At 38.6% G+C, this 18,689-nt stretch overlaps 1 protein-coding gene across 3 annotated transcripts in view; it reads right to left on the minus strand.

The window, feature by feature from the left end:
• znf335 (zinc finger protein 335) overlaps positions 1-18,689 on the minus strand; it is a 102,864-nt gene that overhangs the window by 71,700 nt on the left and 12,475 nt on the right. For all 3 annotated transcript variants that reach the window (XM_051932829.1, XM_051932830.1, XM_051932828.1), the window contains exons 4-7: positions 18,558-18,635; positions 16,870-17,859; positions 3,458-3,604; positions 191-343 (exon numbers count right to left, since the gene is read on the minus strand). In XM_051932829.1, coding sequence (XP_051788789.1) covers positions 191-343; positions 3,458-3,604; positions 16,870-17,859; positions 18,558-18,635 — 1,368 coding nt within the window. The remainder of the gene's footprint in view (positions 1-190; positions 344-3,457; positions 3,605-16,869; positions 17,860-18,557; positions 18,636-18,689) is intronic.

An 18,689-nucleotide genomic window follows, 5' to 3' on the forward strand; every position in this document is an offset into this window, starting at 1 on the left:
TTATAGTTAAGATAAAAAGATAAAAAGCCTTCTTCCATAACTACATTTAATTATCTTCATCAAATCACTCTTTATGTTGCACTTAGTGCTGTTCATCAAACATGGGCAGCAAACTATTTCATTAGGCATGGTCTGATTTCAGTAATTACAAGATTATTTGAATTAAAGAAAAACAATACTGCAAAAGTACCTTCATTTTGATTCCTCTCCTCTCCAAGAGGAAACTTTCTAGGACGCACAACTCGACGACGAGGTCTTGGCATTGAAGAGGTAGTTATGCTAGGAGGTACAGGGGGCTGTCTCCCACGTGGCTCATCCTCTGCTGGATTATAGTCACTGTCAGCTAAAATGAGTTGGGAAAGAAAATATACATTATTTTAAATAATTAAAATGGGGGTTGAATGTTTTTTTGCTTTTTTCTCTTTTCTATTTCTATTTTTTTTTTGTTTTTACTGTATTTAATTTGAGGTAAATGGTCGCATTTGGTATATGTTATTATATTTTAGATTAGTAAAAGGCTACTATAGTGTTCTTGTTTGAAAAAACAAAATTAAATAAATAAATAAATAAAATGATTGATTATTAAGCCGTTTTCACACTCATTGTCCATTTGCTTTGTTCTGATTCAGGAGGGTGTTTCATTAGTTTGGTTGGTTTTTCAAGAGAAGAAAACATATAAATAAACATCCCATAGGTGTGTCTTGGACTTCTTTCAATGGGTAGAAACATTTTTTCCTCTGCTGATGGCATACACTGATGTGCTTCAGTTTTATAATGGTAGACTTATCATGGAATTTTCATTTATCTGTATGATGTTGTGTATATACTTTTCAGTAGGTGAAATATGAACATAATCTCAATCTCAAATCCCAATTACAGTCTTAATTCTTTAACATATTTGTTATTAATGTTTATTTTAGAATGATTGATTAACATTGAGTAAAATATCAACGTCAGTGTTCGCAATGAGATGACACCTCACCTGCACACATGCAGTATTCATGGTATAAAATTTGGATGACTGATCAACAGTCTCAAAAGGCATTGCTCTTTATTTCTTGACTTCTGTTTTTTTTTTTTTTGTTTTTTTTTTTTAAAAACAAGGTCAACTGCTATCTAAGTGTATGAGAGGCTCTGAGTAATTATGCAAATTTTTAAGCAAATTATGTTATATACCTGTATGCATATATATTTTTTCTTTACCTTACTTATTTTTTAATGCTCCGTGTTAATCCTCCACTTATTATACTATGAATGAGATTCCCCAATTACTGAAAGAAGATGCTAAGCGTGACTACCACAGCACATAAAATGTCATGTATAATGCACGGCATTTCATGTGATTAAATCGGTCCCAGATATCACATTGAGACCTAATGCAAACCACTCCAGGGTATGCTTGGTACCACACAAGACCACTCATACCAAAGGGTCTTGGTAAGGTTGTTTTGGTCCGCACCAGAGTGTGATTGGCATGTTTTTATCCACTTAAACGATCCAGACTTACAGAGAAATCATGCCACAGTTTAAAAAAACATGTCCAAATGATCTATGTGTGAAAACACCTTTAAAGAACTTTCTAATTCCCATTAATACTGTATTATACTGTATAAAGGCAAGCAATTTGTCTTTCCCACCACCCAAAATATCCTTCAGCGAAGGAGTGACATGCTCGTCTCATATACAGCGATTACACCAAACTGGAATCATTGCATTAATCTTAATAAAATAAGGTTACAATATTATTGGGTCGCTAATGACATAAAATAGATAAAGCATTGTTCATATGTTTCCAGTGAATGGTACAAAGCTCTAATTTCAGATGCAAATGGTGTTCTAACTATTTAGATCTAAAGGTTCAAAACAGCTATAAAGAGCAGACTAGTACCACTTAGGGAGCATGGTGCTAGAGACATTCTTTAGTACAGTAGCTGCTTTTATACTGCTGAGTTAATTGAGCCAGTGCTTGCTGCACTTAATATGATGTCTCTTCTATTATCAGGCCAATGACCATAACCTCAGGAAATAGTGAATCTATTCTAAATTTTCCCACATATGACAACATACTTTCCTGCAAAAATAGTCACTAATAGTCAAGAGAAGAAATGAGAAAAGTAACAAAAATACAAAAGATTGTAGGGCTGAAAAATAGAGAGTTACCAGATTCTATAAACAAAATATGATAAAATTCCAAATGTAAAAATATTAACAAATCCAAATTGAATTATGAAATTTCAAGAAAAAACACTATAATGCAAAATTAATACAAAAGAGATCATTTATTTGTTTCTGTGACACAAAACTAAGGCAACCTACAAGTTTACCCATAAATAAGGCATGATTTTCTGAGGAATATTCTTTTGCTTTTTTACATTGTTTGTATTTGTGTTGTAATTCAGCTAAAATACACACCAAATACAAGCATAAAAGTGCCCCAAAAAGTACCAAATACAGTGGATAAAGTAGCCACATACTAAATCCCAGTAGACTTTCGCAAACAGAACCAAGGACCAGTTTGCCAAAGTCAAAGATATGGAAAATCATTTATGGCTAACAGTTACTTCTTAACATAAAGCTAACCATTGCTTGTTTAGTTATAAGTAAGTACTGTATGTGAAAAATACTAATATTGCACTCAAATGTTGCTGGATTTAGTTTTAATGTCTATTAATATATTGCTTTATCTAACTTTACCAGCACAGAAGGCTGAAAACCTAATCTTGTGCATAAGCTGAAAGAAACTATTATACAAAGTTTTGTGAAGACACACCATTGTGAATTCAAAATCTATGAAAAGGCCTAAAATGTCAGAAAGAATTATCAATGATAATAAAGGACAACTTAATTTTGGAGTACAAATAAAAAGCCTCATTTCGTCAATAATAATTGATCCTATTAATATTCTTACAAAACAATACAGCAAGAGGGGTTAATAACAATAACCTATCCATCATATAAACTCGCTTTATCCTGACCATGGTCACGGGTCTGCAAAAGCCCATACCAGCAAGCATTGGGAGCAAGGTAGGAACAATACCTGGACAAGGCAATCCATCACAGGGTGAACAGTGAACAGACATACACCTGGACCAATTTAGCATTGCCAGTCCACCTTACCTGCATGTCTTTGGACTGTAGTAGGAAACTAATAACAGCAATATTTGTGTTCAATATGTTAATATCCAAAATCAATTGTAATTCTACCCAAGGTCCAATAATATTAACTTAACCAAAAATGATGGAAGGAGTCAGACAAAAAAACAACAGGTTATAAGATAATTATCACTCGTCATTACCAGGTTTACGCATGTATGTGAGAATGTTACAGGTTTACCAAAATATACAGTAACATGGCTATTTCATTGTGTCAAGAGAAGGAAAGTTATTACTCAAATGGTAGACTTCTAACTAAATTAAACACACCATGTCAGTCAAGTCACAACAGATATATGATTACCGTCAGGGTCATCTATGGCACCAGCATCAACTATATCATCCTCTTCTTCCTCTCCTGGCTCCTCTACTTTCACAGTTCCCTGTGTTAGCTCAGAGGATTCTTCTCTCCTGGGACGACCACGGCCACGCTTCTTTGGAGGAGGAGTGCCTACAAAAGGCAGGAAAAGAAAAGCATATTTTATCAATTCATTGATTGATTATTTGGACCTCTTTTTTCCATTAAAAGCTCATGGAGTGTCATGTAGGGCAAAACTAACAATATACTCATGGGTCAAAAATCAACTCACCATATTAAAGCACTGTTGAATGGAGACTAACAAACATACTTTATTTGTGCAAAGACTGAATCTTATTTAGAGATTATTATAAATTTCCTATTACAAGGTTTACCTTTGTAAGTTTTCCCCTTAAATTCATGCTATAGTAGACGATGACTTTTTAGTAAATTTAGGAGTGGAGGAACACAGTGATTGTACCCATTTATAAGGAGAACGATTATATTATATTGTAGAAAAATAGAGGGATAAAGCTCATGTGACACAAAATGAAAACTTGGGAAAGGGCTATAGAGAAAAAGTACAGGGGAGAGACCACCAGAGGGGAGAAGCAGTGCAGTTTTATGCAAAGGAGAGGAACAATTGATGCAGTCTTTGCATTGAGACATCTACTAGAAAAGCATCAAGATAATGCATATGGTGTTTATTGATTTGGAGCAGACTTATGATAGAGTACCATGTCAAATGGTCTGGATGTGCATATGTGAGAGAGAGAAAAGAATGCCAGAGAAGTATGTGAGGATTGTTTAGGATATGTATGAGGGAGTGAGAACATGGGTTAAAAGCAGTTTTGGGATAACAGACAAGATCCCGGTAACAACAGGTCTGCACCATGGATCTTCTTTAACTCCTTACCTCTTTGATCTGGTTATGGATGTGTTGAGTCATTGGGTAAAAGACCAATCCCCCTAGTGCATGCTTTGCTCTGACGACATGGTATGAAGCACCAGAAAAGATGAAATGGAGAGTAAGTTGGAAGAATGGAGAAAGGATTTGGAAAAAAAAAATGGGTTGAAGATAAACAGGAAAAAAAGTCAGAATATGAGGTTTAGTGATGTTCAGGATTCAGAAGCTAACCTGCAGGGAGAGTTAGTTGCAGAGATAATACCCAGAATGCAGTGTGCTTGGAACATTTGGAAGAAAGTATCAGGAGTATTGTAAGATTGAAGCATTAAGGCGAAGGGTAAAGGCAAAGTTTTTAAGACAGTGTTAAGACCAGCAATGATGTATGGAACTGAAACATGGTCAATAAAGGAAGCACAGGACAAGAGGTTAGATGTGGCATAGATGAGAATGTGTGGAGATGCGTGGAGTTACAAAAAAGGACAGAACAGGAAATGAGACAATAAGAGGTACAACAAAAGTGGAAGAGATATCTAAGAAAGTACAAGAAAACAGGTTGAAGTGGTATGGACATGTGATGAGGAAAAATAATGGATATGTGGGCAAAACAGTGATGGGAATGGAAGTTCAGGGGAAAAGAAAACAAGTGGAAGTGGATGGATAAAGTAAAAGAAGATCTGAAGGAAAAGGGCTTGACTGGTGAGAAGGTGCAGGAAAAGGCTGGTCAAGCACATCGACACCACACAGAAGTGGGAAAAAATGAAAGAAGAAGATGACTCATTTATGTCTAATATTTATGTGCAAAACACATTTATAAGAAATGCAAGAAAAATGCAAAAACCCAAACAAACAGACAAAATAAATTATTTTAACCACTACAGGTCAACATCATTTAGAAGTTGGTTTAGTTACACAAATAAATAACTCTCACAGAACAATTAATAGGAAAACAAAATTAAAAAAACAAAATCAGTCAATAGTCAGTGGCTCAATCTTTTGAAGTTTCAAATGTTTTTAAAGCATTTGTCAACCAACAATAGTCAATTTTTTAGGATAATGAACAAATGTATTATTAGTAAATGGAAAATTACAATAAGGGTGGCACAGTGGTGAGGGCTTTTGTATCATGTAGCCAGAACCCTGGGTTTGAATGTCATGCCTGATTTCTCTCTGTGTGGAGTTTCCATGTTCTTTCCCTTGTCTGCATGGGTATTTCTCCAGGTACTCTACCTTTCATCAACATGCCAGAGATTTGTGTGCTAGATTAATTGGCAATCCTACATTGGCACTGTTTATGAGTGAGAGATAAATTGCGACTAACTGAACCTTGTGAAAAAAATAATACTATTAATATGTTTGATTATACTTTTATGCTTAAAGCACACAAAATAAAGTCTTAAATAACCTCCATTTGCATTTACTATTCCATAAGTTTAGCAAATATTCCAGTACTTTTTAAAACATTATTTTTGAAATAGGCTTGCTACACAACAGATATCTGACTATAAGTCAACACTTGTGGTGTTTAGTTTTTGCCATTATTCCAGCAGAGGTTTCTCTTTTTGCTAGTGTTTCCCGAGTTTCAAAATTGCAAACAAGTTTGCAAATACTGTATGTGTGGCATACACAGAGTTCAACAGTCTCAATGAAAAGCTATCTTCAAATTACATTGTGCGAGACATACTTACATCTTGTATGAACACAAATTAGTAATGAAATGAACTCAGTAAGCTGCCTTCCATACAGGATGGAAAGCTACAGACTTTCACTCTGTTTTCCTTCAACTATGCATTTACTTTCCTGTTGCACAGTGTTACTTTACACATTCATATAGTCATTTTCAACTCACTTCCATCATACTCTGCTTTACAGCTTTAAATTCCAACTTCATTGGCCAAAAGAAACATCAACTCTTTATATATTCTGCATAATCGCTCTGAGGCTAAGGAGCTGCGCTGGTATCCCGAAGGTTGCCGGTTCGAATCCCCGTCACTGCCAAAAGGCCACTGCTCTGCTGGGCCCTTGAGCAAGGCCCTTAACCTGTAATTGCTCCAGGGGCGCTGTACAATGGCTGACCCTGCGCTCTGACCCCAAAGGGTATGCGAAAACTACCAAATTCCTAATACAAGAAATTGTATAAGGCGAAATAAAGAAAAGAAAAAAAAAAATCTTTTCCCTTCAAGAGCAAAGAGACTAGTATCTATATTACTAAACCACAGTTTTAATTTATGCAAAGACGCGCCGAAACGCATGCGCAGTGGCGCCCCAGAGTCAAACGCAGCGGCTTCCCAGAGTCAGTAGGTGGCGCCCAAACATCGCCCAAACACCACAACCCACAGTCAAACGCAGCGGCCTCCCAGAGTCAGTAGTATGTATGTGCCAGCAGTCTGTGTGGCATGTTTGAATCACAACGGTAATTCAGTAACAGAGAAACAAAAATGAGACTGCATGGGTACAAACAATAAACGGATGCACCTACCACGTGCTTCACAAACACCACAAGCAAAGAAGTCACGGCTCCAAAACGAAACACCTCAAGTAACGGAAATACAAAAACGAGCCCGTATGGATAAACAAAATGAACGAAGGCACCTACAACGCGCCTCTGAAACAGTGGACGCAAAGGAGTCACGGCTCCAACAACACAGAGCTCAAAGGCGCCTACAACGCGTTTCTGAAACACTACATGCAAGAGAGGCACAAATCCAAAACGAAACTGCACAAGGGCTACAAAGTTGTTCAGTATTCCAACAAAGACCCCGCCAAACACAGGAACGACGGACAGACGCTGAACAATTCCAACAGTTAGCTAACAGTAAACGACTTCTACCTAACGACACAGCCACAGAACACCAAAGACGAGACCGCATAGATAAACACAATACACGGAGGCTCCTACGACACGCTTCAGACACACCAGAAGCAAAGACGTCCTGGCTCCACAATGAAAGAGCTCAACTAAATACAAACACAAGCCCGTATGGCTACGACCTGTAAACGAGCCCGTATGGATTATAAAAAATGAACGAAGGCGCCCACACAAAGAAACCGCTTTAGTACAAATATGTTTATTTAATTAAATGAAAACTTTACCATGGCTACGACCTGTAAACTAAACCTGAGGTAAAGCGTGCACGCCAGGTTGTACAGCCGCCCGAACGTGACCGCCCACACCACCGCATATACCACGTTCATTTAGTAATGTAGCCCTCCACGCCCGGATCCGCCGCCATGGCCACTTCAGCACGCGAATCCGCCGCCGTCAGCAAACGACTTCTCGCTGACGACACAGCCATAGAAAAACAAAACGAGACTGCATGGATAAAAGCAATAAACGAAGGCGCCTACAACGCGCTTCTGAAACACCAGAACCAGATGAGTCACAGCTCCAAAAAGACACCGCTTTAGTACAAATATGTTTATTTAATTACATGAACTTTCCCAGGACGCACCCACCCTCCATGATATTTCATCCCTCCAAGTATCGGAAGGAACAGAAAGTGATTGCCATTCTTGGATTTGCGATTCTTTCGAGAATCGCGGGCTTGCTGGTATAAGTTAGAAATGGTAGACCCAGGATCTTCTGCCAGGCACATCTTACTACTATCAAGTGTGCTCATCTATATATTATTGAGTGTACATCTCTATCAATATTCTACATATCACCTAAAATAACTGAACTTTCTTAGTTGTTCAATAAAAGCTGCCCTTTTTATAATGAACTTAATTTTACTACATCAGAACCTAGACATCCTACACTATTACAGATTTCAAATACACAGGATGAGATGTTTAATATCCACAGTGCCTGGGGACTATGCAAGGCAGGGGCATCCTCTTCCCTGAGCCAAGCTTACATCTGACAGCATACCTAAAAGAAGGAATCACACTATGTTTTGAAGGGGCTGGACAGACACATTACTGGGGTTGTCAAGTGGGCTACTACTTTCATAAACGTTTTGCTGACTAGGCCCACAACGTCTCCAGTAGCCTCAGCAGTGGTATCCTGCTTCCCAGAACCACCCCTCTCTGCATTTGTCCAGCCTTCTTATTTGGGAGCCCACATAGGGTCTTTTCTTTTAATCAATAGCCACTGGCTGCTCTATTCTGCTACCGTAGATATTTCCTTAATGGCATAGCGTAGGGCATGCCCACTAATGCCAAGGTCCCTCATCAGCCTTACAGTGGATGTTGCATCAAAGCCCCTGCATCCAACCTCCACTGGGTAGATTTTTACATTCCATCCTTGCTGTCCTGCCTCCGGGGCAAGCTCTGAATATCTCAGTTTTTTCCTTTCAAAAGCTTCCTGCACTGCATCTTCCCAGGAAACTGTGAGCTCAACAAAGTATACCTTGCACTGTGTGCTTGACCAAAAGACCAGGTCAGGCCTCAGGTTGGTGACTGTTATTTCTGGTGAGACTAGGAGTCGTTGGCCCACATCCACCAGCATTTGCCAGTCCTGCGCTGTCTCCATCTCTCCCAATCTGGTCTTCAGGGAAAACTTGTGTTGTCTTTGGTCCCATTCCCAAACAAACAGCAAAGGCACATTTAAGTTGGTCTCTCTGGATGGCAGGCCATTGAAGCACTTGGTCATGTCTCCAGGTATATCGTCCTTGAGAGAGGCTTACTTTGCATCCTGTGAGGATTTGCCGCAGTGTATCTGGTGTTGAGCAGAGGGGGCATGATGGATCTTCGCCTAGCTATTGGTTGAGGTTTTGTGGGGTAGGGAGGGCATCATAGGTAGCTCGAATGAGGAAACTTATCCTACCCGCTTCCATCATCTACATATCCTTCCAGCTGATCTTTCACTTTTCCAAATTCTCCCACCTCATCCATTGGCCCTGTTTAGCCTGCGCCACAGCCTTGGCCCACCTTCTCTCCTCTTCATGCCGATGGACTTCAGCCACAACCATTTTCCTCCGGTCTGCTGAGGTTGCCTTACTCCAGTAGGGTCGCCCTTTGCCAAACCCCAACCCACTTCTTTCATGTTGGACTTGGCTGACAATGTCGCTGTGGTAGAGTGCAAATTTTGCCTTTTGGACTGCATTCTTAGCTTTCCATTTCCGTCCAGTTTCCCGAGTTGGTGCAGCAACTCTAATCACCATATCTTTTGACTCAGAAAGCATCATCTCAAGTCTCACTTTAGCACATTTAAATTCTTCAGTGAGGCTGGAAAGGGGCAACTGAAGTAGCCCCTGGCCATACAGGGCAACATTGCTCAGGCATCGAGGGAGACCTAACTACATCCTCACATAAGAGCTTACCATCCTTTCCATCTTCTCAACACTTGTGAGGGTGATGTCATACATGGTTAATGGCCACAGCAGGCGAAGTAGTAACCCAAACTGTAAGCACCAAATGTTTTGCTTGCCAGGCAGCACTGGATCATCAGTGCTCTTCAGTCCTGTACTAGGTTCCTCCCGAACTTCACAAGCCTGATCGGTATCCTTTAATTATAGAGATGCTCCTTGATTTAGATGGCTTGAATTTCGTTCTCGCCCCAGTGATGTTCTGTTGAAGCTTTACCAATAGGCTTCTGGTGCATGGTGCTGATGTTGTAATTGTTGTCATGTCGTCCATATAGGCCCTGATGGGTGGCAGACATACTCCAGAAGTTAACCTCTCACCGCCAACCACCCACTTGGATGCCCATATGATGACTTCCATTGCCATGGTGAATACCAATGGGGAGATGGTACATCCTACCATTATGCCAATCTCCATACGGTGCCATGCAGTGGTAAAGTCTGGCAAGGTAAAACACAGTTGCAAGTCATGGAAGTATGCCTTAATCAGGTTTGAGATAGTTTCAGGAATCCTAAAGAAATCAAGAGATGCCCAGAGAAAATTATGTGGAACAGATCCAAAAGCATTGGCAAGGTCCAGGAATACCACATGAAGATCCTTCCCCTCTTCCTTTGCGCTCTGGATTTGGTACCAAATCATGCTAGTATGATCAAGGCATCTGGAGGACCCTGGCATCCCTGTCTTTTGGACCCTTGTGTCCACAAAATTATTTCTCTCCAAGTACATGGACATCCTCTGAGCTATGACACTAAAGAACATCTTACCCTCTACGTTAAGTAGACTGATGGGCTAACCTCCTTGGACTCTTTTTTTTTTGGAATCAGAACTCCACTCGCCCTGCACCATGCTTTGGGTATGATTGATTTTTCCCAGGCCACTCTCATGAGTCTCCACAGAAATTGAAGAACATCTTTAGCATTCTTGTAAAGTCGATACGGAACTCCATTTGGCCCTGGGGCTGAGGAAGCTCTCGCCTGCTCCACCACCTGCTCCACTTCTATCCATTTTGAAGGACTGGTATCCATCTGGTGCTCAGGTTCTTCAATTTGTGGGATATCCTTTGGAATGGCTACTTGCTCATGCCTCTTTTCATCCGCAACATTCTTTCTAGATACTGTTCCAATTCATGCCTTGACGTCTCAAGGTGACCTCCCTTTTCTATCGTGAAGAGTGATTTTACAAATTTGTAGGGATCCTTGAAAAAGCATACTCTTGCCCGTTCCTCTTTCTTCCTTGACTTCCGCAGGTTCTCTGCTCGTGTCAAAGTAATAAGGCGGGTCTTATTGGTACCCTGGAGAATGTTAATACCCTCCTTCTCCCTATCAGATGCCTTTCTCCACTGCTTCTTCAGGTACCTTCTCTCCCGGATCAACTGGTTGATCTCCTGTTGACGTCTAGACTGTTTTTCCACTGCTGGTAGCCTTTGCTTTTTGTCCCTTGTTCCAAACCTTTCTGCTCCATATGAATAGATGATATCCCCTATATTGTCAAGTTTCCTTTCCACTGTGCCCTTCATCCTTTGTAGGAGACAAACCAGATCAATGTTTATTGTTGCCAATTGTTCCTTCTCTGAGGCTCCAGGCCAATTCACCTGGGGTTTGTTGCTGTTGATCTTCCTCTCCTTTGCTGGCTTTGTGGGCTCAACACCTCCTTCTAGTTCGTCATTGTGCTTGACTCACTTTCTTCAGGGCTTCAGAGCTTTGGTGAGATTCCAGTCGCTGGACTTCATTCGATGTACTTGATTCATTTCTCAAGAAGTACTTATCAATGCGAGGTCCCTTTTGTCCCTCCTTCAAGCACCCTTTCTTTCCTTGATGTATTTTCAAGCCCCTGATAAAGGTTAAGCTCTTCCAGCCACAGCAGCAGACCATCAGTGTCTTCTCAGAGGCTGAATTAGCGCATTTCTTCCTCAACATCTTTTCCGTTCCTGGTCTATATCCACATTATCCAGCCATGAGTCTTCTTCCACCCCAGCTCTCGCAGACTCAAGAAATGTTTTGTTTATCACCAATGCAAAATTATGAATCTATTGGAGAAAGTGTTTAAATCCTTAAATCACTAACAAACTGAGTATCTTCAAAGTATCATATACATAACTTTGGTTCATTTTTTCCCACCAAAAGCAAAATCATAGTCATCTCTGCACCCCTTTCAGAAAATCTTGTATGTTTTACTACTCCTACTACACAATATTAACTTTTTGTATGCGGTATACATTTACACTTTTTAGCATCTTCAACCATAACACAACATTCTCCAACCTGCCTAATTCAAACTGGTGATCTTGGGAGCTGGAGCCTATCTCAGGTAATATCATCGACCCATCAGATAACCCACACATGTGCACATGAACACTCACAGTTACAATGTGCTGGGCAATTCACACCTACCAGTTAACCTAACCTGTACTCTGGAAAATTAGAGTACATGGGGAGACTGTACAAACTCTACATAGACAATGACAAGGCATGAGGCTCACACCTAGGATGTTGCATCTCTCAGATGACAATCCTATCTATAGTACAGCACCACTACACTACCTGTATCTTCAACCACAATTTTCTCTGAATTATTTCAATGTCTACAAATACAGTAAAATACAAACACTCCTCCTAAATATACCATCTGCTTCAATATTTTTTTTCAGTTATGTTGCCATAAAACTCATGCATCACATCTGACAGCATTAAGTAACTATATTTGTCCCAGAAGGGGTGTAATAGGTTCATCTGCCCCATATATTTGCTACTTTTTTGGTGGTATTAAAGAAGACACCAACATATTTGCAACTTCTTTTATGACACAATGGGAAATTGAAAGCCTCCTCTAAGCTCAGGTCACAGGAGAAAGAAAAGAAAAAAATAACCAATGTTTACCAGATGTAAGGAACAAGAAAGAGACAATGACATTTATATACTCATTTTTATACATAACTCTTTTTTGTGCAAATAATAGAAGACAAATTACAACAGAAAGATAAAGTCTTCAATGGTTATAGTAGCAAAAGTCAATGGCCAATCTGAAAATATGTGCTATGCTCAAATCTCTTGTGACGAGAGGAAAACAAAACTTCAGCTGGCACAGATACTGGAGAAAATAAACCTGTGTTACCTGTACATTTCAAAAATACCTGTAAAAAATCTCTATTCAAATCAAGAGATAGCACACACTTTATTCGTCCCATGGGGGAATTTAGCTATTTACAGAAGCTCAATAAATAAATACATCAAATAAACAAATACCGTCTTTTTCCGAAAATAAGACACTGTCTTACTTTCTTTTTTGGTCCAAAATACGCACTAGGGCTTATTTTCGGGGGAGGACAAAAATAAAAGTATATTTATATATTTGTATTTAATATTTATTTATTTTACACAGAATACAGAAATTAAAATTTATTCAATTACAGTCATGTCATCTTCTTCTGGAACATCGTCATAAATCAAATTCTGAATTCTGTTCTGATTTTCCTCCAAATCCATTTCCTGTTGAATCATTGGCCCGAATCTCTCATGTCTTGCAATATAGCTATCGTTAAATGAATACTTCTTGTCTAAGTAGCCTGTTCGTAGTGCATTGGAAACACAACTATCAGTTATTTTGTCCCATGAATTTTGTACCCAATTCACAACTTCCTGTAAGCCTGGTTTTACAAAATTACCTCGATGATTTCTCACCATTCTGTTTTCAATATATTCATTGATTTCCATCCGCAAATGATCCTTGAATGGCTTGTTTATTGCAATGTCAAGTGTCTGTACTCATTTTAACTGCGGTTAAAAATTATTCACTTTATAAAAAATAAAATGACGTATGAGGAAATAATCAGACTTACAAGACTGAAATGAACAAACGTTGTATCTGCACTGTCGCTCAATGTAGACTGCTGCCTTGCGTTCCGTCGCATTCCGCATATGCATGCCCCCCTCCACCCCCTCCCCACCTCATTCGACCATACTCTGCGATACGCGCGACGCAGTACAACACAGCAGAGCAGAGCGGACACAATATTTATGTATTCATGCTGCCTTATGTTGTATTTTTAAGATAAATTCCAAGAATTAATTTGAAACGAACTGTAGAGGTAAACAATGAATTTCTCGGAATATTTTATTTCAAACATTTCTCTGAAATACGAGTATTAGGGAAGCTAAACATACTTAATACATCAACAGCATTTTTTAACGAATTCTTTTTTTCACATTATTTTAACTAGGGCTTATTTTCGGGGGAGGGCTTATATTACAAAAAGTTCCGAAAATCTCGATAGGGCTTATTTTTGGGGGATGTCTTATTTTCGGAAAAAGACGGTATTATAACAAACAACAACAATAACCCAATTCAAATGCATACCAAATATGAAAGAAAACCTCTGACTTGGCTAAAAGATAAAAATAATAGTCATAGTCACACTGAGGTATTATAAAAAGACAACATTGCAGTTGGTATAAAGGAGACTCAGTAGTGTTTCTTGACACACTTCTGCTGAACTTAATTACAATTTACAGAAAATATGAAATAATGCACAATTCTATTCAGAACTTCACACAGAACTTCACATCAGTGGTTAGCATTCTGTCAATCAGGCATCCAGAAATATAAGTAACCTTGTCAAAATAGTTTATGTCATAATGTAGACAGACAGACAGGAGATATCACTATTTTTGAAACTGATACTATTTTATGTGTCAGACTTCAAGTATCAATACTGATACGGAGTATTTTTTTTTACAGAGCATAGTAATTTGTTTTTAAATGATTGTGTTTTAGAATTGCTAGTATCAATGGGTCACTCTGTATTTAAGCAAACTAATATCATGACACAGTATCAAAGTCACCATAAGAAATTTATTACAAAATACAGTATATATTAAAAGAATGAACCCACTTGCTATAGACCAGGGTTGCTTTTGGGTGCCAGAGTCTATCCCAGCTGCCATAGGGCACAAGGCAGGAGCAAACCCTGGAAAAGGCACCCATCCGATGCAGGGCAAACACACCAAACACAATCCAAGGCCAATTTAGCTTTACCAGTTCAACTAACCTGCATGACTTTGAACTGTAGGAGGAAACTTATGCAGACACAAGGAAAACATGCAAACACCAATCAGGGAGGATGTGGGTCACAAACCTCTATCTTATTACTGTGAGACAGCAGCATTACCACTGCACCACTATGCTGCCCAAAATGAACATACAAATGTAATAAAGATAATATGAACTGTTATGTTTTCATAAAGATTTTCTTCTTTGTTTAATACATGTGCAGTAAAACAGGCAATCACTTCACCAAAGAACTTAGATCGATCCCCTTAGAACATTAACATTTACAAAAAAATAATATTCCTACATTTTCCTTTTTTATTATATTCTGCCCTTCTGTTTTGTAGAGAAAGATTTTGTCATATTACTTTACATTTAGTAAAGTTTTAAAGTTGTATTTAGAAAAAATAACGTTGACATTTTTACGCCTAATCCTACTTTGCCTCTGTGGGTGTAAGGCTGGAACAATCCCTGGACAGGGTGAGAGCCCATCACAGGGAGAAAAAACACACACACACACACACATATCAGGGGTCAATTTAACATTGCCAATCCACCTAAAATGCGTGTCTTTGGACTGTGGGAGGTGACGATTTTAACAATACAAAATTAAGTAGAAAAATTATATTTTATTACACTAGATTCTGTTACTAATGCAATTAAAGTACTTTTAAAACCACTAAACTTGTAAAATAATTACTATTTTTATTTATAAATACTTGGGCACTTATTTTGCTGAAATAAAAACAACTTTCAGTGAAAGTTTTCATCTTCAAATTAGGCATAGATAATAAGCATTTTGCATAGTGTTAAGACTATTTAACATTCTTATTTATGTACATTGGTTAAATTGTACCCTTCGTTTAATTTGCAGAAAAAAACAAAACAGACACAACCTGTGACAAAATGGTCTGACAGTGATGCCTTACACTATTATGTGTCCTCCATTATGCCGATTGGCTTAACATTTCATAAGTATTAATAAGTGGTAAATAGCTCAATTTTAAACTCATCTAAAATGTCTTCACTAAATCCCCATCTATGCAAACCTGCTAGTAGCAATTACCTGGATAATGTCTCGTGCTTCTTTGACAACTCTCCTGCAACATCCTTGAACTGGCACTGATTATGGCTAAATCTCCAAACTTTAGATTTGCATCTTTTGATGTTTTAAAAACGATGGTCAGAATGTGTGCTTTTTAAATATTCAAATGGGCTGTTTTGCCACTGTACTGTTCCTTCTTCTCACAAATATTGCATTGGGAGGTTGTATTATTTTCTATATGTAAAAGGTAGCAGCATACAACTCTATGCTTTTAGTCTTCCATTGTCATACACAGTCTGTGCTTGAACAAGTGGCAGGGCTTTATTGCATTCTTACATCACACTGCAAGTCTGCTCATTTCAGTAAGTGAAAGCGGAAAGTGCATTAGTATATTCTATGCACTTGCAAGAATCTTGCCACCATATCTTTCAGAAAAAAAAAAATAGTAATCAATATTTTTTTAATGGTACTCAACACCAAAAGAGTACAGTTTGAGAATCTAAGTATCGATTACTGTGATATTGATCTGCCTATCCCTCATAGATAGTTCCACCTTAATAAAAGAATAAGTGTCTATGTGTCTGTCCAACTGCTATATCACTGTGATTCCAAAAGATGACGCATCACAAACATTAACACTGCTTTTACGAATCCCATACCAAATGGCATATAACAGAGACATATGCATCGCGTGGTGCACTGCAAATGATAATGCTGAGGTCTACTTTGATCGCTAAGATTTCAACCCATCTTAGATGGGTAACACAACTAGTACAGAGATATTCAAGTAATCTCCATCAGTTTAGGTATTTATAATAACTTTTACCCCTAAATAACCAAAAATGACTCTTTCCAGCTTTCTCTCATAAATTGCCTTTGTGAGGATTTTAAAACATCTGTACCTTATTGTACTGTTATGCAAATATGTCCTAGTTTTTGGAGCATTCAAATGTTTCTGAAAACAAACGGCATTTAATCTTTTACCATATTCCCACACTAGAGAGCCAACTTTAGAAGACAAATTAAAATTTCATTACCAACTTTATAATATGCATATCAGAAAACATGACACCTTGAATATACCTCCCTAACATACAATGTCTGACACATGCTACATACCAGTGTTTCTGAAGTGGCGATCTCTCATGTGTCTAATGAGCGTATCCTTGGAAACACTCTTATAAGGGCACATTTTGCACTTGAACTGCTGAACCACTACCACTTCCATCATTTCTTCCAGGTTAGCCAGATCCATGGAACTGTTTTGTAAGTTGTTGGTCCGGTCAGACTCCCCACCATCTGGGGATCTAGATTGACGAGGCTCATCGGGCTCTAAATAATCTGAATTTGGATGATCTTCTGACATATCTGCTTGACTGCTATATCTGGAATGCAGTGGCTGGTCTGGACCATCTTCAGAACATCCCAAGTAGCAAGAGCCCTGGGGTTGATCAGGATGTATCCCACTACACTCAACATATTGGGAATGCTGTGTCTGATCTGGGTGCTGCCCACTATAGTCAACATATTGGGAGTGCTGGGGTTGATCTGGATGTACTTCATTGCACTCTATGTATAATGAATGCTGGGGCTGATCTGGGTGTTCATCACTGCACTCTATGTACTGGGAGTGTTGAGGCTGATCAGGGTGATCTCCACTACACTCCACATACTGAGAATTCTGGGGTTGATCTGGTTGGTCCCCACTACACTCCACATATTCAGAATGTTGAGGCTGATCTGGATGGTCCCCACTACACTCCACATATTGTGAATGCTGGGGTTGATCTGGATGTCCTTCACTGCACTCAACATACTGGGAGTGTTGAGGCTGGTCTGGAAGTACCTCACTGCACTCAACACAGTGAGACTGTTGGGTCTGGTCTGGGTGTTCCATGTGCTCCTCATGTTCCTGGTACCCTGAATTCTCAGGTTGGTCAGGTTGGTCTGGATGTATGACTTCTTGATCCGAAAGCCTAAAAGAATGAACTCGATGTTCACCTAACTCTGACTGGTCAAGGCATGTAGAAGTAGGGCCTTCACCCAGAGCCTCTATAGAAATACGACTTGAGAGTCCAGTTGATGACATCTGTGAAACAATTGGAGCACCTGAAAGTGAAATGTAAGAAAAGCGCTATATAAATGCAAAGAATTATTATTATTATTAAATGAATGTTCAATGAATCTTATACTGTTTACAGAGTTAGACAAAAAGCTTGTCAGTCTCAAAAAGAAAGGAACAGCAGTACTTGTTCCAAAATAATAATAATAATAATAAAGACACCTTACAGACTTCCTTTACTTGTAATTGTCATATAGAGCCTGATAATTGTCTCATATTGTATTGATTAGCTTGGCTAAACTTCAACAGGAAATTTTTCTGTTAACATTTCTATTAAACCTGAGGTGGACTACCTCGCAAAGCTGCTTGCAAGACATTCATTTGATGATAGATGGAGTTGTTTGTGTTTTACTCTGTTTGAACAGAACTAAAATGAACATAAATAGAAAGAGGTGAACTTCTGTTTGACACTATACATAATTTGGCTATTCAAGCTTTGGTTCTCTCTCTTTTGTATTAGTTTGACTACAAGTTTGTGGTTTACATTAAATAATCAGGTGGACATAATATTCATTAATCCTTCTTGTACATTAATATTGACATTACAGCTCAGCTATACTACATATGAACAATATTTATTTGTATTATGAAGTTGATTTAAATTCTAAAAAACTGCCATCAGTCCTTCAGTAAACATTCAAAATAACTGTTTCCAGATTAAAAAAAAAAATAAAAAAAGACTTACCATCATCTGGACCCTGCAAAATTAGATACTGGTTAGTTTCAGGAGACCCATCCTCAGCACTGGTCACAGCAATGCACCCTAGAGTTGAATTTAAATAAAGTTTTAGTCTTATACTCTCATCATGCCATCTTT

Source organism: Erpetoichthys calabaricus, chromosome 10 (genome assembly GCF_900747795.2).
Source record: "Erpetoichthys calabaricus chromosome 10, fErpCal1.3, whole genome shotgun sequence".
NCBI lineage: Eukaryota > Metazoa > Chordata > Cladistia > Polypteriformes > Polypteridae > Erpetoichthys > Erpetoichthys calabaricus.